A 16,144-nucleotide genomic window follows, 5' to 3' on the forward strand; every position below is an offset into this window, starting at 1 on the left:
GCCAAGAAATAAGTGTGCCAAGTTTTATCAAGATATCTTAATTTTTACTCAAGTTACAGCTTGCACAGACGGACGGACGGACGGACGGACAGAGAGACATTCGGTTTTGAACTCCACTCTTCACCCTGATCACTTTGGTATATATAACCCTATATCTAACTCGTTTAGTTTTAGGTGTTACAAACAACCGTTATGTGAACAAAACTATAATACTCTCTAGCAACTTTGTTGCGAGAGTATAAAAATAATCTGAATGTTTTAAAATTTGTTTAGTACTTCTCACTGCTTAAGGTCAATTTGTCAGACAAAGTGTCTTGATTTTAAATATATTTTTTTTTTTGTAAAAAAAAGTTGAATCCAATAATATTGAATATAACTTCATCAAAAACAATTGTAGCGTGTAGTTAATACATAGCGGCTTATTCTTATCACAATTGGCTGCTTATTGTAGTCACGTCGAGACATAATGGCATTTATAAATTATTCTATTTTTTGTTTAAATATGTATACAAAAATAAATTGATAAAAGAAAAATAAATAAAAATATGAAATTTAACTGTGTCTACTCTAATTGAGAGACATGTTTCAAAGTGGTTTCTACACTATTTGTGATTAAAGAATTTTATTAATAATTTTATTAATAGCTAAATATTTGAAAATCGTTTTGCATTTTTTCAGGAAGTTAATTTTTATCTTCAAGCTCCCTTCGGAGTAGGGTCAACACGTTTAATTTGCTATTCACGTGTCGTTGAACGGATAATGTTTTGTTTACTTTATGATTATTGGATTTTTCATGTAATCGTGTAATTACGGTTTATGAAAAATGCTTATCAGTCATACTCGAACGCTATCAGCGCCAATGTCTGTTACATATTGCTCATAAGAACAAGAGCAATTGTGAAGTGCGGCTGATAATGTTCCTGAGAGAGATAAGAAATTTATGGTTTATAAGTGAGTAATCGTTTAAAATGTTTACAATTTAATTTAATGTTTAAATTTTTAAAATGTTTACAATATGTTTTATAACAAGTAGGGTAGGGTTTGATTTGGTTGGAAATTGACTGATAATATTTGGTATTCAAATATACTTAATTGAGTTTTGACAATTAGCGTTTGACAGCTGTCTAAAAGGTGTTTTGAATAATGATAACCTACATTTTAGCGCAATAAAATTTCGATCGGTTATATTATTTGTTATACATGCATAAATATTAACAGATATCGATACATTTTTTTATATATTTGTTCAAATAAACAATAAATATATACATACATATGTACAACCGTACACATTATCAATAACGTGTGACACGCGTTAAAATGCTGAGTAATGGCGAACATAAACAAAGTGTAAAACGCTAAGCAGATGGGTAATACAGCCAGTGTAAAATATTGGTAAACATATTTCGTTCTTTATTTGTTGAACACTCTTAAAAAACACTCACTTAAATAATATAATGAATTAATAGTAACTAAAATAAATTAAATATTTTAATCAACAAATTTATTTTTTCATTCAAAAATATATTGTAAATTATTTTAGTTAATAACAATTATCATTAAAACCAAGAAAGCTAATCATATATACAGATTTTTTATGATTGATGATGATGATTGCAATATTTTTTTATATTTCAATACTAATGCAATTAAAAGAATTTCTAATAACAATATTAAGAACTTTTTCCGAGCTCCCGAATATAAAACACGAAGAACTCAGTGCCGAACGTATTTTTTTACCGAAAATATCGGTAAATCTCTCAGATATTTTAATTTAATTCAGAGGGAATCTTCTCTTCTAATAGTGTATCTCTGTACTAAAAATGGTTCAATTCGGATCATAACATCCCTTCCTAAACCTAATTATAGATTTTTCAAAAATACGGTGGGCTTTATACCTTATATATCAGTTAATATGTGAAATATCTTAACAATATTAAATGAGCGTATAGTGTTGGATGTAATGTACTTTAGTGGTGAAAAGTAGTGAAATTGGTACAGGAATTACCTCAGCCTTCATATACTATATATGATGATTTTCGTTATTCTAGTGGACTATAAACTATAATATAATATATATAAACTAGTGCGAGAATATAAAATGTTCGGTTACACCCGAACATAGCCCCCCCTTACTTATTTTTTTATTTATTTTTGTTTCTGCTATCCAACTAAAAAAATATGTCATTCGAGCTACTATGTTAAGTCACATTTTTATTTCATATATATTTAAGATTTTTCATGAAATGCATTAAAATATTTATTTAATTACTGGCATTTTTTCTATAGTTCTTCCAAATAAGTATTCACTTTTTTTATATAATGAAATTGTTACATACCAGTGCCATCACAAATGAAATAGCCTAAGTCGACTTAAGCAAGGATAAATATTTTGGGCTTATGATAACAATTTCGATTTACAATTTATACCACTTTCAACATAACGTTACGATGCCACTACTAAAGCATTTTTTTTTTATATAAAAAAGCGTCACGTTCAAAATAATTAGTCAAAATAACTTCCATTCAACTATTAACATACCTCAACCTAAGCTGCTTTAACATATTGCCACAGTGAATGGTAAATTTGGTTTAAAAAGATATGCGCAAAAATCAATCACTCAAGTCCACTGGCCACTCACCGCATTGGGTAAGAAGATGAAACAATTAAATTTTCATCTTTCTCTTTCGATTTTCGCAAAACGATTATTATTTAACAACTAACCACTTTCACTAGGGTGTATGTACACCGGCTGCCGATCGCTTGCCACGAATAGTATGCGAAAGCTTACACTCTATAAATATTGTATATGTATGTATGTTGTATATGTGCAAAATGGTCAGTTGGCAAATCTATGGCAAGTATCATACTAGATTCACGCTAATTCGCACTAGTCTCTTCTCTAGTTCAAGGTAATGGAAGATGAGAACAGCTGCTTTCTTAATATTTGTTTGTTTTTATTACTAATAAAGTAAGTCTACAAATAATTGTGGTACCTCAGCAATTATAGCAATAAATAACAGGTGTTTTACAGTACTAATCTAACGGGGTCAAAATGAAACCTATTAGATTGAACACTTTCAGTCGATAATGAACCTCTGGTTGAAAAAGTGTAACGATAAGGAGAAGCAAATAAAGATTATATTACGTTTAAACTAAAATTGTGCAAACAAAACAAAACAGGTGATAGATTGCAGGTAGTAAATTAGATTGATATCATATACGGTTGGAAGGAAGAATACTTACGGAAAAAGTAAAATACAAATATATAAAAAAAATTATGAGACGTGGAAATATAAACGGGAAGGTAAGTAGGTGTTTACTAAAACTAATAATAAAAAAAATCAAAAGCACTACAGAGTAAATTATGAAAGTGACTCTAGTTGAAAATAATAGAAAAAAACGATCTCTTGTCTTCGAAGATTTATTTCTACAGAGCTACAGAGTTTCGTCTCAGTTGAAATTAGTGAGAAAGGTACTCACTTAAATGAATTAAATATTAACGATTTTTTTTAAAGAAGAAGAATACAAGAAGATTATGCGGCAAATCAACATTACACGTTCTATTCGCCATTTCCTCACCCGCTAAGTTTGAGTTTCGCTGACAAAATTTGCTACTGACTCTACTTCTCTCCTGACAGCTAATTAGTTCATCCCCATGCCAGATAGTATATGCATATATCATTTCATTATAGCAATAGAAGCTACTTATACCAGTTGTTTGTTTGTTTCATTACCACGAACCGAAAACAGCTACCAAGCAATCTGTGCTTGAACTAGTGCCTATCAACAACTAGTCTCCACACTACTGGGTAAATAAATACAATATGTGTGTTTGAATGCGCATCTAGTAGGAAATTGAATGTAGATATATTTGAATGCTCGCGTTTGCTAATATTGTTTAGCCGGCACTGCCTTGACTTAGTCAGTCGGTGAAGAAAGCTGTAACGATTCGGTTCGTTTGGGTTGCAGCAATTGGCTGCTACGAGTTTTTTTTTGGTTAAAGTCTTATCTAATTTAGTTTTTTTTTTATTATAAACTGACCTCTAAATTAAAAAAACGCGTGTGTTCGGAGGGAAGTGTTTATATATACACATATTTAAAATCGATTGTGCTGTTTTGCTTTAAAAAGCACTGGTGAGTGAACTACTGGTGTATAATAATTTTTTACACACGTGTTGTGCTAATTGTGGTAATAAATGGATATTAATTTTATCACCCAAAAACGCCGGTAGCGGTTTTTTGTTTTGAAGTGCAATGAGTACATATTGACTTTGAAAAGTTGCACTTGCAGTTAAGCCCTCTTGACATTGAGCATTTGCCAATTGTTAACAGACACTTGTAGTAAATTAAATTGCATTACATCATTATTTGCAGTTTTTGATGCTTTACATAATGGAAATTAAAAATTATCGCTTGAGTGTACATAATGAAAATTAGTTCAATATTTACCGGAATAAAATTATATAAATACAGATAGCCCAAATAAATTGTTGATTTAATGTGTTAATTGTTCAAGTATTCTCAAAATAAATATACTTAATTAAGGAACAATATTTGAATTTTGTATAATAAAAGTATTTCTCTAATTATTTTAAAATATTTGTTTTATTACTTTATACCAAGTGGTTTACATATTTAAACTATTCTAAACTAATAAAGAATTATAATTATTTTTCAGTGAAATTAATAAAAACCATTATATAAAAAATAATCTTAATTTTAAAAATATTTTTTATAACTTTAATACAATTTGTTTATAATTAAAACAAAATGTTCAAATAATTTTTTTATTATTTTTTTTATTATAATATATTGTCAAAACTAATTTTCAATTAAAAAAATCTTTTTTTTTCATAAATTTGTCACAATTATAAACTTATACATTATTTATTATATTATTTAAGTAAAATGTATACGGCTATTTTGACAATTTGAGAACGTAGAAAAAATACTGTAACATTTTATAAGCAAAATTTTATTTTTTATTTTTTTTTCAAAAATTAAACTTTTTTTTAATAATTTATTTGTATGAATAAAATATTTAGTACTTTGACTATTTAAGAGCATTTAGAAAATATTTAATTTTTTAAGCAAAATGTTATTTTTTATTTATTTTATAATTGTTTTCATAAATTTATTTTATGTTTTTCATTATACTTTTTTTTTATTTCAATTAAAACTTTATTTAAATTATAAAACAATGTAGTAAACATAATTAATGTCAACTATTAATTTATATCAACATTGTATGACCCTATATAAATAATTAAAAATAGATTTATTTTATATAAAAAATAATCTTAATTTTAAAAATATTTTTTATAACTTTAATACAATTTGTTTATAATTAAAACAAAATGTTCAAATAATTTTTTTATTATTTTTTTTATTATAATATATTGTCAAAACTAATTTTCAATTAAAAAAATCTTTTTTTTCATAAATTTGTCACAATTATAAACTTATACATTATTTATTATATTATTTAAGTAAAATGTATACGGCTATTTTGACAATTTGAGAACGTAGAAAAAATACTGTAACATTTTATAAGCAAAATTTTATTTTTTATTTTTTTTTCAAAAATTAAACTTTTTTTTAATAATTTATTTGTATGAATAAAATATTTAGTACTTTGACTATTTAAGAGCATTTAGAAAATATTTAATTTTTTAAGCAAAATGTTATTTTTTATTTATTTTATAATTGTTTTCATAAATTTATTTTATGTTTTTCATTATACTTTTTTTTTATTTCAATTAAAACTTTATTTAAATTATAAAACAATGTAGTAAACATAATTAATGTCAACTATTAATTTATATCAACATTGTATGACCCTATATAAATAATTAAAAATAGATTTATTTTTAAGAAAGATTCTTGTATAATTCTTATTTTATAATTTTTGGTTTTATAGTTTATGGTTAAAATAATTTATAATTTATTTTTTTTTAATTTTTTTCTTATAAAAAATAAATTTTTTTTAATTAATTAATTTTTTTTTATATTTATAATAATAATTTAATAATTTTAATTTAATTAAATATATTTTTATATACTTGTTCAATTATTTTTTTACAATGCTTTAATGGATATTTTCATTTTAAGCAGATAAACGTGTTTCAATTTCAAACAATTTTTAGCATTAATTATTTTTAGATTATTTTTTATGTCCAATTACATTACATTTTATTATCAGGTTTAAAATCCAGAAAATGTATTTATTTATTTATTTTTTTTTTGTAATAACTCATTCAACTCGATCTCTTTTTTTATGAAATTCCAAATATGTTTTCTTTAATTAAATATAATTGGTTTTTTAGAGATGGCGAATACAACGCCCGGCCACTTGTTGCTGCTAATTGGCCTCTGCTGCACACTGGTGCAAGCCAGTTACCCGCTCAAAATACTCGGTTTATTCCCGCACCCGGGCGTTAGTCACTTCCACTTCTTCCACCCAATTATGCGGGGCTTAGCGGAGAAGGGTCATGATGTTACTGTGATAAGCCACTTCCCCGACAAAAGTCCACCGGCACATTACCGAGATCTGCCATTAACAGGCCTTAACACATTGACGAATAGTGTGGACTTGCAGGTGAGTGAAAGAATGACATGAGCTTGACTTTGGCACGTGAATTTAAATAGTAGGAATAAGAAACCAGTCTATCCAATTACTAATGCTGACGGTGCAGATTTTCAGTTTTTGCTATTTTGAATTAGTTTTTGAGTTTCGCCTTCGCATCCCAAACAAGTGAAGCTTCTTCTGTCACTGTTTTTTTCAAAGTCTAGACACGAATAAATATGTATGTATGTTTTTTGGTTTGTTTGTTTTTAGATTAGTTTGTTTGCGGGAATACGACAAAAACATTGTATTTAGGTTAATGACATTATGTATTAGGTTGGTTCTAATGTATTCGTACGTGAATATTTTTTTTTTAATTTTCGAAATAAAAAGGACCGTGCGTAATCTTTTATACCGAATCCGAATTATACCGAATGATTATCTGTCCTCAAACAATGAGTTCCGATACTTTTGATATTACTAGGAAGGGTAACATAATTAGACTTATCGATAATAGGCGGATAGATTACAAATTAATTATAAATGCTTAATAAAAGCTTAAATGCATATAGAAGTGGTTCGATTAAAAAATTGGTGTTCTGCATGGCATCAATGTGATTGAAATTTGGTGGGGGGTTGTTTCCGCGACAGTGAGTTGGATGTATTTGGACACACTGTGGGTCTTAAACCCTTTTAATTATATTCAGATGAAGAAGCTCCGACAACCATCAATTGAAACATGGGGACGAGTTCTCATAGAATGACAAAAAATACGACGAACTATTTTAGAAATTTTTTAAAAGTATGCCAGACAAGGTAAAAGCAATAAAAATGTGTCGTAAAGGACGTACAAAATAATAAAGTTGAATAAGCTAACAAGAAAAAACTATATCAAGAGGCAAAAATATTCACACTTAAAGGCTTCTCAGAATTTATTGTATTGAATTAGATTAATTTAAGATTTAATTTTTAGCGCGTTTGAACATATTCTTAAAATACACGGTAAAAAAATATATATTTTTGTTTATTGAATTTTTTGAGATTTTGTGAATCCCTTACTATATACATATGTATGTATGTTAACATTTAGTTATGTCCGTCTCATTTAAGTTATCTTGCATGAACTTTTGAACGGAAATCACTTAAGCATTAGCAAATTTCTGCGAAAAAGTTTTTTTAAGTAAGAATTTTTCTTCATCTTCCGACGTTGCTAATCACGAATTATTATAATTAGTGAAGCACTACCGGTTGCTCTCACATTTACAGTGAATTCAGAAACTTAGGGAATTTATCAATAGATAAAATATTAAATTCTTATTAAAACCATATAACAAATTCACAACTTATATTTGCAAGTATTTTAATGTTTTTTTTCGTTTACTTTTCAGATCTTGAAATCGCAAACTTTCTACAGTCACTTCATTGAATTCTTTTTGCTACACAATTGGGGTAAGGACGCATGCAATCTCACATTGCGTTCCGACGCCTTGGCACAGGTGTTGCGACAACGGCAACATTTCGATGTAATCATTATGGAGCAATTCAATAGCGATTGCATGACAGCGGTGGCACATCAACTCAAAGCCCCGTTCATAGCGCTGAGCAGGTGAGCGCACTTTCTTTCTTTCGATAAATTGCTCTAACAATAATTATACATTTAAAAAATAATCTCTTCAGCTGTGCTATGATGCCTTGGCATTACTATCGCATGGGTATGCCCATTGAAACCTCAACGGTACCCGCAGTTTTTATGGGACAATCTGAGGCAATGACCTTTAGCGGTAGACTCGGAAATTGGTTCACTTTCCACGCCATGCGTTTGCTTTATGAGTGAGTAGCCATGAACAGCATAATATAGTACACCACAACATTGAATACATTTTCGCTTTCCAGTTACTACACCACGCCCATTACCGACGCTATGGTGCGCCATAAATTCGGACACGATCTGCCCTCGGTTGGCGAATTGTCGAAGGAGACGTCAATGTACTTCGTCAATCAGCACTTCTCGTTGAGTGGCGTTAAACCGTTGCCTCCATCAGTTATCGCGCTCGGCGGCATACACATACAGAAGGCCAAACCGCTCGATACCGAGCTTCAAAAGTTCATCGATAATGCCGAACATGGTGTGGTCTTCATAAGTTGGGGTTCCATGATACGCGCCGACACCTTGCCGCCCGCCAAACGTGACGCTATCGTACGCGCTGTGAAACGGCTCAAGCAACGGGTGATCTGGAAATGGGAGAACACCACATTGGAGCACAAGCCGGATAATCTGTACGCTAGCAAGTGGTTGCCACAACGCGACATACTCTGTCATCCGAATGTGAAGGTGTTTATGTCGCATGCGGGTCTAATGGGCAGTTCGGAGGCCGCCTACTGCGGGGTACCGGTAGTGGCCACGCCCATGTACGGTGATCAGTTTGTGAATGCGGCGGCGATAAACTACCGTGGTATGGGTGTGGTGCTGAAGTATGACGATATCACCGAAAATTCAGTGTTGCGTTCAATTAGGGAGGTGCTGAAGAAACAGTGAGTTAAAATTATGAAAGATTAAGTGAGAACATATTATAGTTTCCACATTTTCCGGATTTTATTTTTAGATATATGGACAACGCGAAAGCGGTCTCCTATTCCTACAGACATCGTCCGCAGACCGCACTTGAAACAGCCATTTATTGGGTGGAATATGTCGCTAAAACAGAGGGCGCACCGCTACTTAAGGGAAACGCCGTGTATTTATCGCGCTTTGCCTACTATTCGCTCGACATTTATCTCTTCATCGCCTTCATTATATTCATATCGGTTGTGAGTTGGAGCTTTGTTTGTAGTAGGTTGTGCTCGCGGCGTCCAAAGACACTCGCTAAACAAAAGTCAAATTGAACAAATTGGTGACGATTGTAGATTGATTGGGTTAGTTAGAGTAAGATTTTAACAAGATAGATATCTTGTTAGAAGTATTAGAAAACATATCGGTATAATTCTTAACTGAGTTTACCAAATAAATAGCAAATGTAGTTATCAAATTTAGATTATAAGAGGAATAGAACGAATTGTAAAATTAATAAAAAAAGGAAAAATCAGTCGCCAAAATTTTTGTAACAAAAAAACAAGACAAACTCCATTTTATTTTATTTAAAAATTGTTAAATTAATCCAATAAATGGACAGTTGTTCTCTAAAAACTACGCAAGTAATTTTTCATTTGTAACGATCTTGAGAAGGGATTTCAGAATAGAAGCAAATTGTTGTTCAAAAATCTTCGTTTTATGTTAGTCATAGAATTTGTTTATAATATCAAAATAATTTACCTGTCGTCTGTTGTTTTTATAAAATTAAAGTATCCTTAAAGTATTAGATAATTTTTGGAAGCATCCATACCTGTAATTAGAAACAATTGACATTTTAAATTTGTTAGAAATTTAAGTAAAGTATCGAAAATTTACAAAAATCGCATAATTCAAACAGGTCCTAATAGCAAAATTATTAAAGGGTCTTTCATTAGGCATTCTGTCAGTTTAGAGCTGTTTATTTTATTATTTTAACCTGATATATGCGATAGTTTTTGTGTACTAATACGTGGGTACCAAAAATAAGTTATATGAATTCTGTCCAAGGAAAGGTATGTAAGATTAGAGATTTTGAGCAGACCTAATAGAAAGTGGTTAGTCTCATGTTGAAAGTTGTAGCCTGTAGAAAATATAGTGGATTGTCAGGGTTGAGTCTATATTTCATTACTAGAACGCTTCACACAAAAACTAGGAAGGCAAATCATGTTTCTTGTATGTTATAGGTAATATAATTGTAGACTCAGAGCCGTATAATTAGTGAGGTTTCTTTCATAGAAAAATAAAGTTAAAAGTCCGATACTTTAAGACACATATAACCCTGATCCTATTGCTAATTTTTCTATCTGTAATTCTGTTATATTGCAAAAAAAACTAGAACTCCGTTAAGTGCAAGGAAAAAAGCTTAAAAGGTTTTGTGATATCTTACGCTTATAGGATATCACTAACAGATGTCTTTCAAAAAAATAAAAATAATTATAATAATTCAGCAATCATACACGAAACTTATTTCATTTAATATTTGATTTTTTATACTCTCGCAACAAAAGTTGCTAAAGAGAGTATTATACATAGTTTTGTTCACATAACGGTTGTTTGTAACACCCAAAACTAAACGAGCTAGATATAGGGTTGTATATACCAAAGTGATCAGCGTGACGAGACGAGTCAAAATCCGAATGTCTGTCTGTCCGTCTGTCCGTGCAACGGATAACTTGAGTAAAATTGAAATATCTTAACGAAACTTGGAACACGTATTCCTTGGCACCCTGAGGAGGTTGGTTTCGAAAATGGGCAAAATCGGACCATTGCCACGCCCACAAAATGGCGAAAACCAAAAACTATTAAAGTGTCATAACTAAGCCATAAATAAAGTTATGAAAATAAAATTTGGAACATAGGATCATATTAGGGAGGGGCACATTTGGATGTAATTTTTTTGGAAAAGTGGGCGTGACCCCGCTCTCAAATAGGTTTTTTATATATAACTCGCAAACCAATAACAGTTATATAAACCAAACTTTCTGCAGTCGTTTCTTTTAGCCGTTTCCTTATACATCCAAAAATGAAAGAAATCGGATAACCACGCCCACCTCCCATACAAAGGTTAGGTTAAAAATGACTAAAAGTGGGTTAACACACTAACGAGAAACGTCAGAAAAATTAAATTTAACAGAAGAAATAGCAGAAGGAAGCTGCACTCAGATTTTTTTACAAAATGAAAAAGAGGCGTGGCATCTCCCACTTATGGGTCAAAAACCATATCTCAGGAACTACTCTACCGACTTCAATGAAATTCGGTATATAATACTTTCTTGACACCCTAATGACACATGTGAAAAATAGATGAAATCCGTTCATAACCACGACAACTTCCCATATAACTCAATTTTGAATTCCATCTGATTCCTTTACTTTATAATGTATACATAAGGAACCAATGAAGATAGCGGAATAAAACTTTACACAAATAGTACATATCATCTCTGGCTTCACTTGAGAAAAAATTGTCGAAAACGGACTATAACTTTTCAAGGCCCCTGTTATCGAACATGTTGAACTCCCCGCCTAAGGGTAAATTTTAACCGAAAATATGGATAAATCCCTCTGAGAATTTAATGTAATTCAGAGGAAATTGTTTATTCTAATAGTGTGTCTCGGTTCCAAAAATTATTAGAATCGGATATAACATCTCCTAGCTCCCATATACCTAATTATAGGTTTTTCAAAAATACGGTGGGCTTTTATCTGCATATATGATTGATTAATATGTGAGATATCTTAGCGAAATTAAGTGAGTGTATAGTCTTGGATATAATGTACCTTGCTGGTGAAAATGAATGAAATCGGTTCAGGAATTTCCTCATACACTATATAGGACGATTTTCGTTATTCTATTAAACTTTGTGCCGAATTTATAGGTAAATTTGGGTGTTATCTTCATAAAATTTCTTCAATAAATTGCGAGAGTATAAAATGTTCGGTTGCACCCGAACTAAGCCTTTCCTTACTTGTTTTAATAAAAAATTAAACGCTAGCTTCGAGGTTCTTATGTTAGAAATCGGAGGGCCTTGAATATTTATAGTCTGGTGCTTTAAAATTGTGGTATAAGAAAAGTAGGCGTGATTATGAACAGATTTCTCCCACTATGCTAATGGGATGTCAAGGAAATATTAATAATCGAATTTTGTTCAAATTGGTTGAGTAGTTTCTGAGATATGGTTTTTGACCCATAAGTGGGCGGAGCCAAAATTTTCGTCAATCGTGACAGTCTGGTGGGACTGACAGATAGCGAAGAATGTAGAATGTAAATATCAAAAGCAAGAGCAACAATGGAACATCTCTTGTGTACTTTTCTGGCCTAACAGACTAACCTAACCTAAAATTCGAATACTTGATATTTTTTCACACAAACACTTCTCTAACTTAACGAAATGGAAGTAGAGAGAAGTTGCGTACCTTATATTTTTTATGTTTATTATGATAAAGCAAATCAAAAAACAAAATTAAGTTTAATTAGCAGATACAACAATAAAAATTGTTTTTTTATCGGAATAATCTAAAGGGAAGCCTATAACATCGAATGACTTTTAGCCGATAGTGAACTTCAGGTTGAAATAGTGGAACACAAACAAATCAAGCGGAAAGCAAATAAAGATGACTTTATGTTTTAATTAAATTTGTGTAAATAAAGTAAAACAGTGATTTGCATATTGGAGTTGTAAATTACATTTATGGCCAAGAAGCTTATATATAAACAATTTTAAAGACCTTGAAAAAGGAGATATAGAAACAAATAATATAAAGGAGACATGAAAATATAACCGTAGAGAAAGTAATAAGTAATTAGTAGTCGGCAATAAGTAGTCGGCGAAGAAAGCTGTAACGATTCGGTTCATTTGATATTTTAATTATAAACTGACCTCCAATTTTTTTTAACAATCCATGTCTTCGGTGTTTGTGGGCAAGAGTGTATAGATATATATCTATTTAGTCGACTGTGATATTTTGCATTATATATAGCGCGCTGGTGAGTGAACTACTGGTAGTACCGTTATGTGAATAAAACTATTATACTCTCTCTATCTTTGCAACATCTTGCGAGAGTTTAAATATTATCTAAATAGGGTTAATTTAAATAAATTCTTGATTAAATGTGCATCATCATCATTTTCACCACCCACTTACATCATATCAAAGATTATATGTTCACTTAGTTTTGCTAAAATATCTCACATGTTAAACGAAATATACGGTATAAAGTGGACCGAGAATTTATAGATTGCTAAGTGAACGAATCAGAAATTTTTTTTTTATTTTTAGAAAACTAATTATTAATTTATACATAATCTGCTTTTACTTAATTCCTCCCGCAGCGATGGCTGTACTAACGCCCGGCCACTTGTTGCTGCTAATTGGCCTCTGCTGCACACTGGTGCAAGCCAGTTATCCACTCAAAATACTCGGTTTATTCCCGCATCCAGGTGTTAGTCACTTCCACTTCTTCCACCCAATTATGCGGGGTTTGGCAGAGAAGGGTCATGATGTTACTGTCATAAGCTATTTCCCCGACAAAAGTCCACCGGCACATTACAAAGATCTGCCGTTAACAGGCGATATAATGACGAATAGTGTGGACTTGCAGGTAAATGAAAGAAATACATTGTTTGGAGAAATATGACAAAAACACTGCCATTTAGGTTAATGGCATTATGTATTAGGTTGGTCCAAATTTATAGGAATGTTTTTTTAATAAAAAGCAAACGAGTAACCTCTTAAGCACACCGAACGGTTATCTGTTTTGAAGAGATGCGTTTGTACATGCACTAGAAATAATCTCACAGTACCAATAAGAACTGTAAAGATAACTATTATAATTACACTTATCGACAATAGGCGGTAAAGCTACAAAATAATTGTTAAAGCTATGAACTAAGGGGCTCTCAGGCTCAATTAGAATTAAAATGATCTATAGGTGTCCCGTTAATCATTGATTAGGAGTAATAAATTAGTAATCGCTGACAGATCGTTTATAAATACTTAGGAAGCTACTAAACGATCTGTAATTGACCGTTTAAGTCAAGGGTCACATTCAACATTAATAGTTTCTATCTTTACAAGTCTTTGATTTTAATGCACATGTAATTGTTTTACTTTGGAGGTATTGAAATCGTACTCATTACACCATAACTTCTTGGATTTATTTTTACTACATAATTGGGGGCGGGACGCATGTAATCTCACATTGCGTTCCGACGCCTTGGCACAGGTGTTGCAACAGCGGCAAAATTTCGACGTAGTCATTATGGAGCAATTCAATAGCGATTGCATGACAGCGGTGGCACATCAACTCAAAGCCCCGTTCATAGCGCTGAGCAGGTGAAGCAGGTTTTTCCTACCGATTATATACACTTATAATTATTATTTTTTTTTTAATAATATTTCTAGCTGCGCTATGTTGCCTTGGCATTACTATCGCATGGGTATGCCCATTGAAACATCCACGGTACCAGAATTTGTTAAGGGACAATCGGTAACGATGATGTTCGCCGATCGACTGAGCAATTGGTTCATCTTTCACAGCATGCGCTTGCTCTACGAGTGAGTAACTATTAAGCGAATGAAATAGAACATCACAATAATGAATAAATTTTCGCTTTGCAGTTACTACAACACGCCCATTATCGACGCTATGGTGCGCCAGAAATTCGGACACGATCTGCCCTCGGTTAGCGAATTGTCGAAGGAGACATCAATGTACTTCGTCAATCAGCACTTTTCGTTGAGTGGTGTCAAACCGCTGCCACCATCCGTTATCGAGGTCGGCGGCATACACATACAGAAGGCCAAACCGCTCGATACCGAGCTGCAAAAGTTCATCGATAATGCTGAACATGGTGTGGTCTTCATAAGTTGGGGTTCCATGATAAGCGCCGACACCTTGCCGCCCGCCAAACGTGACGCTATCGTACGCGCTGTGAAACGGCTCAAGCAACGGGTGATCTGGAAATGGGAGAACACCACATTGGAGCACAAGCCGGATAATCTGTATATTAGCAAGTGGTTGCCACAACGCGACATACTCTGTCATCCGAATGTGAAGGTATTCATGTCGCATGCGGGTCTAATGGGTAGTTCGGAAGCGGCCTATTGTGGTATACCGGTAGTGGCTACGCCCATGTATGGTGATCAGTTTATGAATGCGGCGGCGATACATAATCGTGGGATGGGTGTGGTGCTGAAGTATGACGATATTACCGAGAATACAGTGTTGCTTTCTATTCGAGTGGTTTTGAAGAAACAGTGAGTTGAAATTTGTGAGAGTTTTTTGCTGACAATATATTGTACATTTTTCCGGTTTTGCAGATATATGGACAACGCCAAAGCGGTTTCCCACTCCTACCGACATCGTCCGCAGAGCGCACTCGAGACCGCCATTTATTGGGTGGAATATGTCGCTAAAACCCAAGGCGCACCGCTACTTAAGGGTAACGCCGTTTATTTATCGCGCTTCGCCTACTACTCTCTGGACATTTATCTCTTCATCGGCTTCATTATTTTTATATCGGTTGTGAGTTGGAGTTTCGTTTGTAGTAGACTGTGCTCCCGGCGTCCAAAGACGCTCGCTAAACAAAAGTCGAATTAAGGAAGTAGTTGGCGTTTGGAGATATTGAGTGGGTTAGTTAGGGTAAAATTTCAAAGTTTAGGCAAGCTATTGTATTAGAGAAAAATTGGTATAATCTTTACGAGTATAATTCATCCCATAAGAGAGAGAGTAGAACAAATTGTAAAATTAATAAACAAAAAATCATATGCCAAAATTTTTTGTAACAAAATACAAAACAGTCATCATTTTCGTTAAATATAGTAAAATTAATAAAATAAATGGACAATTGTTCTCTACAAACTACGCAAGGTATTTTTCATTTGTAAGGAACTTAGAAGACACTTCGGAATAGACAGTGTTACAGTAAATTTCGGATTAAAATTTTTGTTTGAAAATCAACAT

At 32.1% G+C, this 16,144-nt stretch overlaps 3 protein-coding genes across 6 annotated transcripts in view; 2 read left to right on the forward strand and 1 right to left on the reverse strand.

Moving 5' to 3' along the window:
• The window catches only part of Fam214a_5 (Protein FAM214A), a 134,063-nt gene that overhangs the window by 113,653 nt on the left and 4,266 nt on the right, over window positions 1-16,144 (reverse strand). The gene's annotated exons all lie outside the window — the stretch shown is intronic.
• Window positions 3,918-9,756, forward strand: LOC105209919 (UDP-glycosyltransferase UGT5). The gene is made up of 6 exons (XM_011180585.3): window positions 3,918-4,138; window positions 6,331-6,602; window positions 7,958-8,175; window positions 8,247-8,399; window positions 8,463-9,101; window positions 9,173-9,756. The coding sequence occupies exons 2-6, from the start codon at window positions 6,333-6,335 to the stop codon at window positions 9,450-9,452; spliced, it is 1,560 nt and encodes a 519-aa protein (XP_011178887.3). The 5' UTR covers window positions 3,918-4,138; window positions 6,331-6,332; the 3' UTR covers window positions 9,453-9,756.
• LOC105209861 (UDP-glucosyltransferase 2-like) lies at window positions 12,968-16,045 on the forward strand. Of its 2 annotated transcripts, none has more exons than XM_054234498.1 (6): window positions 12,968-13,165; window positions 13,512-13,780; window positions 14,405-14,514; window positions 14,584-14,736; window positions 14,800-15,438; window positions 15,502-16,045. In XM_054234498.1, exons 2-6 carry the CDS (start codon window positions 13,514-13,516, stop codon window positions 15,779-15,781), a joined length of 1,449 nt encoding a protein of 482 aa, XP_054090473.1. In that variant the 5' UTR covers window positions 12,968-13,165; window positions 13,512-13,513; the 3' UTR covers window positions 15,782-16,045. The 2 variants fall into 2 exon arrangements, with proteins under 2 accessions (XP_054090473.1, XP_028894641.2); XM_029038808.2 differs by having other exon boundaries at window positions 12,969-13,165; window positions 14,297-14,514.

The sequence above is a fragment of the Zeugodacus cucurbitae genome, chromosome 6, assembly GCF_028554725.1.
Source record: "Zeugodacus cucurbitae isolate PBARC_wt_2022May chromosome 6, idZeuCucr1.2, whole genome shotgun sequence".
NCBI classification, from domain to species: domain Eukaryota; kingdom Metazoa; phylum Arthropoda; class Insecta; order Diptera; family Tephritidae; genus Zeugodacus; species Zeugodacus cucurbitae.